This window comes from Bactrocera latifrons, unplaced genomic scaffold (assembly GCF_001853355.1).
Source record: "Bactrocera latifrons isolate USDA-ARS-PBARC rearing strain unplaced genomic scaffold, ASM185335v1 scaffold_702, whole genome shotgun sequence".
NCBI classification, from domain to species: domain Eukaryota; kingdom Metazoa; phylum Arthropoda; class Insecta; order Diptera; family Tephritidae; genus Bactrocera; species Bactrocera latifrons.
Window position 1 is genome coordinate 86,653 of NW_017537382.1, and position 11,110 is coordinate 97,762.

General features: G+C 34.5%; 1 protein-coding gene across 1 annotated transcript in view; it reads right to left on the bottom strand.

The window, feature by feature from the left end:
* The window catches only part of LOC108975964 (mothers against decapentaplegic homolog 6-like), a gene marked incomplete at its 5' end in the record, with an annotated part of 13,407 nt that extends 6,110 nt beyond the window's left edge, over positions 1–7,297 (bottom strand). Inside the window, 2 exon segments of the mRNA XM_018944822.1 lie at positions 6,754–6,825; positions 7,250–7,297. Of these exon segments, the coding sequence (XP_018800367.1) occupies positions 6,754–6,825; positions 7,250–7,297 (120 nt within the window).
* Between the last annotated feature and the right edge of the window lie 3,813 nt (positions 7,298–11,110).

The window sequence follows — 11,110 nt, forward strand, 5'->3', positions numbered from 1 at the left end:
ACCGTATCATCCTCAATCGAATGGCCTGGTGGAGCGGTGGCACCGCACACTCAAGGCTGCTCTCATGTGCAACAATGAGACAYCTTKGCCGGACATGCTACCGTCAGTTCTACTAGGACTCCGAACCGCATACAACCCAGATCTGAAAGCATCTCCTGCTGAAATACTTTTTGGAACTACACTGCGTATACCCGGTGACTTCTTCGTTACAGCAAGCACACCAGCTGATCCACACACATTCGTGAGGAAATACAGGCAAATCATCCAAGCACTCAGACCAACACCAACAGCTCATCACACCAAACACAAGCTGTTCCTACTCAAAAACCTTGACACGTGCACCCACGTCTTCAAGAGAGTAGACATATAGTGATTTTGCTAACAGCACCCATCTGCCATCTCTCTTCAACGACCGGCACTCACCAGCCATTACGCGGCGTGACGACTCAATGACTCGGCCATTACGACGCCGTAGAAAACAGACATTCCAGCCACGCACAGACGACTCTTCCTCTTTTACTTCAACCATTCGAGGGAACGGACCACACGTTTAGCGCTCCGCCGTACTTTTATCCAACTTTATCGTCAAACATTATAAACGAAAAATAAAATGTAATAAATGGACAATCTTATGATGACTTATAATATGATTACTCCATAAGTATGTCTACTACACGTGTCATAAAATTAACGCAAAATTTAAATGTGCCGTCAGTTATGAAGTAAAGTGTTGATAAGGCTGAACCCACACTGCTATAACCCACAATGCGAAATTTTGTCTTTTTGTCTCGCTTGGTTGCATGAAATAAAATGAAAAAAAGAAGTAAACGCATATTTCCAATAATTAGAGTTTTGTGAACGAAATGAAGGAAATAAATCAAAATAGGTAAAAAAAACTTTTTAAGCTAAACGGTTTTTTGTTAAACATACATTGAAATGTTTAAGATAAATGTACTAAAAACCAAGAAATAATAAAATAGATACAGTTGTGGGAATTATAAACATATGCATAGACTAGACTAAAATAAAACCGTGGGGCACGTCAATTGTAATGTTACACTAAAATTAGGCAGTTGTTCAATCGACATTGATGGACGTGTGATAAGTAAGGCTAGAATGTGGGCATATTGTTTCATAGTGGTGAGCGATCATATGTTTTGTCGATTAAAGACAAACCACGAGCAGTGAAACGATCCCTCGCCAGCCAGCAGTGTGAATGTCCAACGATAAACTACTTGAAATATCTCTTTTATTTACATGGAGTGTATAACTATTGGAATTTCCTTGAGCAAGAAAATAGTAAGTAAATTCCTCACCGTCTGCGGGCCAACTGCCTAACGACGAATTAAACGATTCTTTTATCGCACATTAAGTCGATAATTTGTAGACAATTGACGTGACCTACGGTTTTATTTTAGTCTAGGCTGTGCATATGTTTATAATTCCCAAGACTGTATCTATTTTATTATTTTTTGGTTTTTAGTACATTTATCTTAAACATTTAAATGTATGCTTAACATAAAACGGTTTAACTTCAAAAGTTTTTTTACCTATTTTTATTTTCAAGTTTTTAGTTTTTATTTCGCACTCTGTTTAATTAATTTAGTGCTTCATTATTGCAAGGTTTCTTGCCCGTTACTTTATTGCAGTCCAACTTCTCTATACGTAGTCCCTGCAAAGATCTTACTCTACTAAGACCCATGTAAGCTTGACCTTCTTCAAACAGTTTCGCACCTAAGTATACGACTGCGTGATCCACAGAGCTGCCCTGCATTTTATGTATTGTAGAAGCCCATGATAGTATTAAAGGCAACATTCTTCTTTCAGCCGTTCCGTAATTGTCCTTAGCTGGAAACTGTATGGCTTTCGGGTGTATAACATGTACTGTCTCATGTGAAATCAATTCGGACGGAAGGTACATCTGAATTCGAGGAAATTGAGGCCAAACGATTTCGTTGATGTAGCCTATATCGCCATTTACTAATCCCTTTGAAGGGGGGAGGGGGGCGGATAAAAATTAATTTGCGAGTTAGTTCACACCTGGGGCTTTCAGGAAAGCCTTCAACCTCCCCTCTATCCACACCAGGGGCTGAGCACTAGCCATTTTAGATTTCAATTTTGCATAATAAATTGTATTCTACTTCTTGAGACCTTTCATTTGATACCCATGTTGATGGGATTGATAAAACCTACGTTATCCGCCATTTTGTATCTGCGGCCATCTTGAATTTATAATGATAATGAATAAACATTTGTATTGTCACCAAAATCCAAAGTGCATACAAAATTTCAGATTAATCGGTTGACAGGAAATTTGAATTACTAAATTTGACCCAAGAATAAATAATAAATAAAACAGACAGATTTTAAAAAATATTACTACACATTTGATTTCTGAAATGAGAATTCATCCGAGAAAATTTCGAAATTTCACAAGGATGCAGGTGTTGTCAACATTCAAATATTTGGTGTTTTTAATAAAACATTTAATTCTGAAGCAAAATACAAACTACCGCAAAAGCGTAACTCCTGTATATAAATTTGTTATAACATTTTGCCGTGTTTTTCTGTGTTGTCTTGTCTGTTTCATTCGGTGTATTGATCGGAAACAAAGACGAGTTTATCGCACCTGGTGTGCGTTCAAAGCTCGAAATGCGTTTTCGTTCCGTTATGTTCGGTGTGGGTTGTCACATATGAAGCTACGAGGAGTTGTCGTATAAGACAAGAAAAACTGTTTTGGCTAACCCGGTGTGGGTTCAGCCTAACCCTAAAATAAAAGCAAAGCTAACAGTTAATAGCTAAAATTGCCGCTCTTGGGGTTCTGATATCCCAAGTGAGATTTTCTAAAAGCAAATATGTATGTACATCGACAACATGTCACTGCTTGGTAAGGATTTTTGGCAGAAGGCAAAAAAGGACCATACTTTTTTATAAAGTATAGTATCTTTGTAACTTAAGTAAACTTTGAGATATCTTGATGAAACTAGATTCCTAATACCCAAGAAGCCGGTATTGCAGATGGGCGTAATCGGAGCACTGTCACGATCTTAAAACTCCTTTAAAAGAAAACCTATATAGAGCCATTACTAAGCACTATATTTAGACACCGAACTGGCATTTCTGTGTGTTGGCTTTTTTAAAAAATGGGCGTGGTCCCATCCTCAAAATAGTTTACAGTACATATCTTCCAAACCGCTAAAGCTATTTCGACCAAACTTGGCGTCTTTTTAAAATTTCTTCACACTTTGTAAAAATGGGTAACTTCAGATAATAACCACGCCCACTAACAATATAACGGTTATGTTGAAAACTAATGAAAGTGCGATAACTCACTGAATAAATTCGACACAAGCATTCAACTTCTCATCCCAAATGGTGCTAAAGAGAATAAGATGGAAAACTTTAATAATGGGTGTGGCACCGCCAACTTTTAGATGAAATCCTATATACGTAATAACTACCCGACCATTTTCAAACAAATTTAGTAGGTGATATATACTCAACCGTTCCTATCACACAATGTAAAAATCGGATAACTATTACATGTCTACTTCACATATAACGCAAATTAAAATTCCATCTGATTCTTTCACTGCCAGTATCAAATCAAACACTGGCAGGACGTGAATAATGAGCATTGTAGAAATATACAAGTAACAAAATAATCGTATGGTCGTCAACAGCTGAGATCACCTGATCGAAATAGTTGATTTTTCGGCACAGTGATTCAAATAAATGGACTTAAAAATAAAAAATAGGATGCAATATAGGCGCGTTACCGATATTTTTTGGGTATTAGGTTCCCCCGGAGGCCTATTTTCACCCATATAATATGTACAATACTAAACAAAACTATTTGTATTAATTTAAACAAAAAAATGTATATTCTTCAAATATTTTTAATAAAATAGAAAAGATTTACAAATATTTTGATACAATAAATAAAATTTTAATCAAAACTAGATAAATTTAATCTTTGGCATTTTAGTAGTAGAATATTTAGGAAACCCTAACGAACTGCGTGTGCCCCTGAGTCTTCCCTCTTTCTATTACATTCTTAATGTAATTTCTGTCACTCTATAAGCTTTCGCTTGTGTATGTATGAGTGAAAATGGTAGGATTTGTTACTTGTAGGTTTATACAATGGTAATGAGTGACTTATAGAGATTAGTCTTTGCTTGTCGAGAGAGGACTTTACTTCTCAATTGCCTACTCGGTCCGAAGATTAGGATTTCAAATCTTACATTGCACAGTACAACAGCTAATCTGGGGGGTGAGAAATTCCAAGTCAGGGTGAAGGTACTAGGTCAGTATAGTAAAACCCTCAAAGGGTTTGGCGTTTGTATGTGACAATAATCCCAAAAATGTTCCAGAGTGTTGTTGTTGAGGTTAATACTGGTTCAAAAGTAGACGAAATTATCTACGACTTCAAAATTATGACTGTGCCACGACTGTTTGTTTGTTGACAGGAGATATTTCGTCTTGCCCTCGTTCACTTCCAAGCTCATATGCTTATATCCCTTGTCCAGTCTGTAGAAAGCCTGTCTCTTATACACATCTAGATGTGTATAAGAGACAGGGTTAATACTGGTTCAAAAGTAGACGAAATTATCTACGACTTCAAAATTATGACTGTGCCACGACTGTTTGTTTGTTGACAGGAGATATTTCGTCTTGCCCTCGTTCACTTCCAAGCTCATATGCTTATATCCCTTGTCCAGTCTGTAGAAAGCAGAACTAACTTCGCGGGTGTTGAGGCCGATGATACCAATACCGCACCTGGCATACGCCAGCAGCTGTACACTCTTCTAAAAGATTGTACCTGCTCGATTAAGTTCTGCATTTCGAATTATTTTCTACAGCAGCAGAGCGGAGCACATTTAAATTCCAATCGTTGGACATGCTCTCGTACGACCATATTTTACAAAGATGCTGATGAATGCTCCTTATTACTTTTATTAATAGATGGGTAATTGCTATTCAAACTTCTTCTTGTCGGGCAATGGAACTGTTCCACCGTCATCGATTATGAAATCGAGTTCAACATCTCCTGGTGTTATGCTTTCACTGTCATTTATCACACTGTCAAATCACTCTGAACATCCGTTACTAGATCAGCTCTGGTGGATTCACAAGAGTATGATCCATCTTTGGTCACAACGGTCTTCTCTTCCGTCGGGGCGTGGGCTCAAATGAGTGATATGTCGAAGAACTTCGCTGTGATGCGGATTGTGGCTAGACGTTCATCCCCCGGAGTGAATGACAGTGCTCAGCGACGGAGTTTTTCTCCCACAACGAATCTCATCCTGAACTTATGCTCCTTTATTTAGCCACTGTAGTAAATGCCGTAAAGAACTGCTCGCTTCAGTACTTGCCCCATCCATTGCATTTCTTGGACAGCGGTGATGTCAGCCTTTACCCTAACGAGGACAGCAACCAGTTAGACAGCGGGAGCTCCCCAACTAAGGGACCGGACATTCCAGGTGCATGCACTCAAATCATAATCCTTAACACGTTTGCAGGCGTCGTCATCAAAAGGGGGGTGACCTGTTGTTTCGTTTTCATTGGAAGGATATTTTTTCGTGGCGAGTCCAAAATCCAGTTTCGCCTTCTCTGTTTAGTTCGCCGTCAAACGAATGTATTTTTGCTGCCTTATGGCTGCAGGACATTCTATATTGCTTAAATTCACTCGCAAAGCTTATTACCAGGTAGAGATATTATATTAGATAGTGTGATAGTTAATTTTATTCGTTTGATAATTACTTAATTCATTTTTTCATTTATGACATAATTTTTTAAAACATTAGAATAAGCGTAATTTATGTTGTTATTTGTCTCATTGTTAGTGTAATTTAATTTGTAWAACCCATTTTCCAAACTCTTTTTTGGCTAAAAGTTACGTTCCATCTCTCAAGTAAATACTCAAGAAAAATATTGCTTATTTCTTGAGCTGTAGTCAAATAAATTTGAGAGCAGTTTACGCATTGTAAATGATGCACATAAGGAGAGTAAGAGAAAATAAACAAGAAAATATACTTATGTGTGTAAGTATATACACATTTTCCTTGATTTAAGGAATGTGGTTGATGATTGGTAAGTTTTATACAACATTTCAAAAAAAAAAAAAAAAAAATACTTCATAATAATGAATTTAACTAATTTAGGATGAATTTAACGATTACTTTGAATTTCCTTCAAGAAACAATTGTTGATTTCATGTTTCTTCGCAAAATCAGGTTTGTCATATTCACTTTTTATTGAAAAAAATTTATTAAAAATTAGTACTAGATTTCTTTATAGCTGCATATTAGCACAAGTAAATTCATCGCAGGAAAGTTACTTGACCGTTTCTTAACCGTTTTTTTATATGAAGTTTTTAGATTTCTTGAGAGCTGGATACTAAGCTTTACCTGTATTTAGTTACAAAAATCACTTACTATATAACACAAAAAGTGTTTTGTTCAACTTTTTATTCTATTATTTTGGACAGGCTTTTAAAAAAACAAAAAAATTGTGATCACGTGTGAGCTCACAGTTGAACAATTACAAGACTTTTTTGTTGATACTTGGTATATGCATACACAAAACCTTAGTTTACTGCACAAAAAACCGTTAAGAATAACGGGATTTATAATAGCATAAGTACAATGTTGCCTATAGACAACGCGTCGGGCAAGAGAGGGTTGAAATCAAAATAAAATCATAGCTAGAAAGATATACGCTTAGTTTTGGGAATTTAGTAAATTATTTTACCTTTAACATCGGTTATTGTGAATTTTTTGGTCGAAAAGTTGGTATTGCTTAATATTTTGGCGCAGTCTTCTTCTGTAAAATAATAAATATATTCCATATTTCATTTGATGGATATATAAATATAGTATAAAGTCATATTATCACACTAATCACTTCACCAAAACCAAAACTTTCAAAATTACTTCTTTTAACTTTACGAAAAAATTATTACTTATCGACGCGATCTATGCAAGTACCATATCTCGTCAATTGAATTAAATTTTTACTATAATCGTCACTTACATAAGCAATAAACCAATAGTTGTGTTTATGGTGCAGACAATTTTAAAAAGAGATCGATGGAAAATCAAAGACGTTCTGTCCAGCTTTTACCTATAATTTGAGCTATTGGTTTGGGTRAAGTGTGTTCATGTATAAAATATAAAAAATTTTGGGTAGCGAATTCACATAATACATTAAACGATGGAAACATTGGGGTATGAATAAATAAAATTACCTTCGAATTTCGATCTCTCCATTTCTTGGTAAGGCGGCGGAGCAGTATCTGTAAGAAAAATATTTTGTATACATAGTGTAGGATGAAGGACAGAAATTGCATGAATTTAATAATAAGTAAATTCTAATCAAAAATACTCAAATAAAGATATTAGGTAAACCAATATTTCATATAACTAATAGAGCTATGTTCTAATAAAAAATGCCAGGAGTCCAACTAATTGTGACCACCGAAGCATACATTAAGAGAATTTGCCAGGAACCAACACTAATGGGATGAACGATCACACGTCCATAAAGAGTTTCGAGTCAGCACGGCTGGGCTTTTTTAGGGGAAATTAAGAAACATCCTCGGGTTTCGACTATAGAAATTGCGAAACATTTTAAAGCTTTATTGCTTCTGAGCATCCAGAAACTTTAAGAAATAGAGGCAGCAGATTTCACAGTTGTGTACCCAAAAATCGTTTATTAATAAATTATATAAAAACGTGTCGATTTTGCTACAAAATATATTAATGAAGATGCAAAATCTTATTTAGCGATGAAAGCGAGTTAACAAATAAAAAATATACCTCAAACACAAAGAATCGTTATTATCAAAAAACTTGCTTGCTACGGTCAAACACGTTTCCGCAATGGTGAGGGCTTGCATGCCAGCGGCTGCTTTTTCCCACAAACTTGAACTCACTGCAGCAGTTATAAAAAAATATGTCAGTCCCATCAGCTAAGTTAGTATACTAATCAGAGAACACACATGAAACCAGGAATGTTATTTTTAAGACACTGCAGGTAGTTTTGCCTTCTCCTGGAACATAATCTTGCTGGAAGATCCAATGTTCTCTATCGAAGAGATTATTACGTAACTACTTTACCTTTAGTTTATTTTGAAAAGCTCATAAATTTCACTTGCGTTTTTTCCACACTTATGTAAAACAACCACCGCAGTACGATTTTCTCTAACTGAACACTGCAATGATTATTATACATGTACGAGTAGACCCTCTATACAAATTATATAATAATGATTGTTCATCGACAATTAAACAGTAAAAATTTGGTCGTACAAACCTGGAAGAAGATCCACGTGAAGGACATCTAAAAAGCGCATCAACACCAGAAATCATAGACAAAATACAGGATATGGTTGTGGAAGATCGTCGACTGACTGAGGGAGATTTAGTAGAAGTGTGAGCCATATTTTAAGTGAAATTTAGGGTTTTAGAAAGCTGTGTGCACAATGGATACCGAATTCACTAATATTGGAACAAAAACAGATTCGAGTGCGACTTTCTGAGCAACATTTTGATCGTTTTAAAAAGCATAAAGTGGATTCTGTGCGTCGATTCATCCACATGTATGAGACTTGAGTTTATCATCATGATCCTGAATCAAAAAAAAAAGGCTAAAGATTTGTGTGAACCTAGTTGTTCGGCTTCGAAACGAATTCGTGTCCGGAAATCGGCCAAGAAGGTTGTAGCATCAGTTTTTTGAGATGCGAAAGGAAATTTATTTGTGGATTTGCTCCAAACTGGTACAAAAATTAATTCTGAATATTATTTCAACCTTTTTAAAGAAAAAATTTGTGAAAAAAGGCCCAGTTTGCAGAAGAAAAAAATCGTTTTTCCTAATGCAAAACTTATTGAACCGCCTGGTATGATTTAACTTTATAGTATGAGTGGGAGAAGTTATTTAAAAGTTTATATTTAGGTTGTCATAAACTATTAGAGTTTTCACAGTCCACCTTCATGGAAACACTGTAAATTGTGATTATCAAACAAATAATCGTTAACAAATAATCGTTGGTACTATGATAATTGGTAGATAGACCCCTAAGAAAGGCTCACTAAGTATGAGATCATAATTGTAACGGGGAGGTCCCCCACCTAACGGTTTTATTTTTTTTTTTTATACTATCAGATAAGAAAAATTTGTATCTCGCTTTCAACTACTTAAAAAATATTTGGTTTCATAGGCTGTATAGAAAATTGAATGCTCTACAAAATGATCTTCTACGAGTTTTTCGTAAAGTTAATCGTTTTAAAACTATAAACGTTTGAATTTTAACTATTTCAAGGAAAAGTTGTTTTTTTTTTTTTGGATTTTTATATCTCATATGCAAGACTATGGGCGTTGCAATTTATAATAAACATCATTTCATCATTCAAATAAACATCATTTTAAATTTCAACGCCCATAGTATTTTAGGAAAGTTTCTGCTCTACCAAAATGGTCTATTTAATTTTTCGATTAATAATAAAAAAATACTTTTAACAGAAATTAAATAATATGAAATAAAGGCCCATTTTTGTAGAGCAGTAAATTTCCTACAAATCTAGAATTTTTCCGATTTATAATATTTTTTTTTTTCGTTGAGCTATAAAATTCTTACGAAACACATGTTTTCTTTAAAATAACCAAATTTTATCCATGAATATCCTTTCAGCGGTTAGGTTTACGAAAAAAATTTTACTGATCTTTTTGAAGAGCATTCAATTTCATACAGAATCCATAAGAAACCGTTAGTTTGTGGACCTTCCCGTTAAAATTAAAAGCTCATACTTGGAGAGCCTTTCCTAGAGGTATCTATCAACCAATTTTTCAGAATACGATGCGGAAAAAAACACACGGCTTTTTTAACAACCCCAAGCATGTATGTTTCTGGCTTTCTTAAAATGTATCGCATGCAAACACGTCGAATATGTGACATCAAAAAAAAATATATGTTTAAACTAAATGATATTAGAGCAAGTAAGGAAGGGCTATGTTCGGGCGTAACCACTTATAGTCTCACAGAGTAAAGTGGTATATGAGATTTCCGTGTAAATTTTAATTAGAAGTAAGTGTTGCCACAATTATTTACTGTACATTCGCAGTGAAAATATTTAGATATTTAGATAACCGTACTTTAGTTTTGTTTTTTAGGCTTATAATTAATTTAAGCCGCATACCAATGTATTGAGGAATATGAAAATAAATCGTTTTACAATACACTTAAGATATATATTATATAATTTATATGTAATCTTTTCTATTTTAAACATAAGTCTTAATAGAGATTCTTTAAGTATAAATTTATTTGCATATTTCAAATTACGTTTCATTCGATATTAGAGTATTTTATTTCTATCTACATTTAAAATTTCTTTTTTTAATAACAAATAACATATGTAATGTAAAATTGCTTAATTAGTATATAAATATTCTAAATATTTCATATATACCATTCTAATGTAATTGTGTTTGAAAGCAAAGGAAGAAGGTTTGTACCAAGTCTGAAAACTTTAGTTCGAAATAAAGAGTGATACATTCCTTACTTCTTTAAAGAAAAACACAGAAAATTCAAATTTTATGGGGAATGGAACCAAATTTTGCTTGAAAACGTGGGATCTTCTTAGAACTTAGAGCGAAGCTATGTCACTTGGGAAGATCGTACGGATTCAGCTCTTGCATAAGCTGTATTTCTACTCTTCTAATTCAAGATCTGGACATAAAATGCGAAGAGTCGCCGAATCGTCTTTCCACGGTCTCCTCTGTTATATTTTCTTCACTACGTGCTGGACGTGGTCTATTCTGAAAAAAAGTTAAACGATTTGTTACGTTGTTTAGGCGTAAGTATTTCCTTGATGAAATGAAAAACAATATTGCACAAAATAACATGGCAGCTTGACACGACTCACGCGAGAAATGTATTATATGTAATTGAAAAGCTTAAGCTGTTCGTTCTTGCTTTATTAAGGTAAATCTTAAGACTAACTAACTTTACATTTCTTATTCGTTTACTTACTACTTATCCTAATTCTAACTGTACTAACATTCTTTGTTAGTTCGCCTTTAATATTAGGATAACTGTTGTATCGTTCCA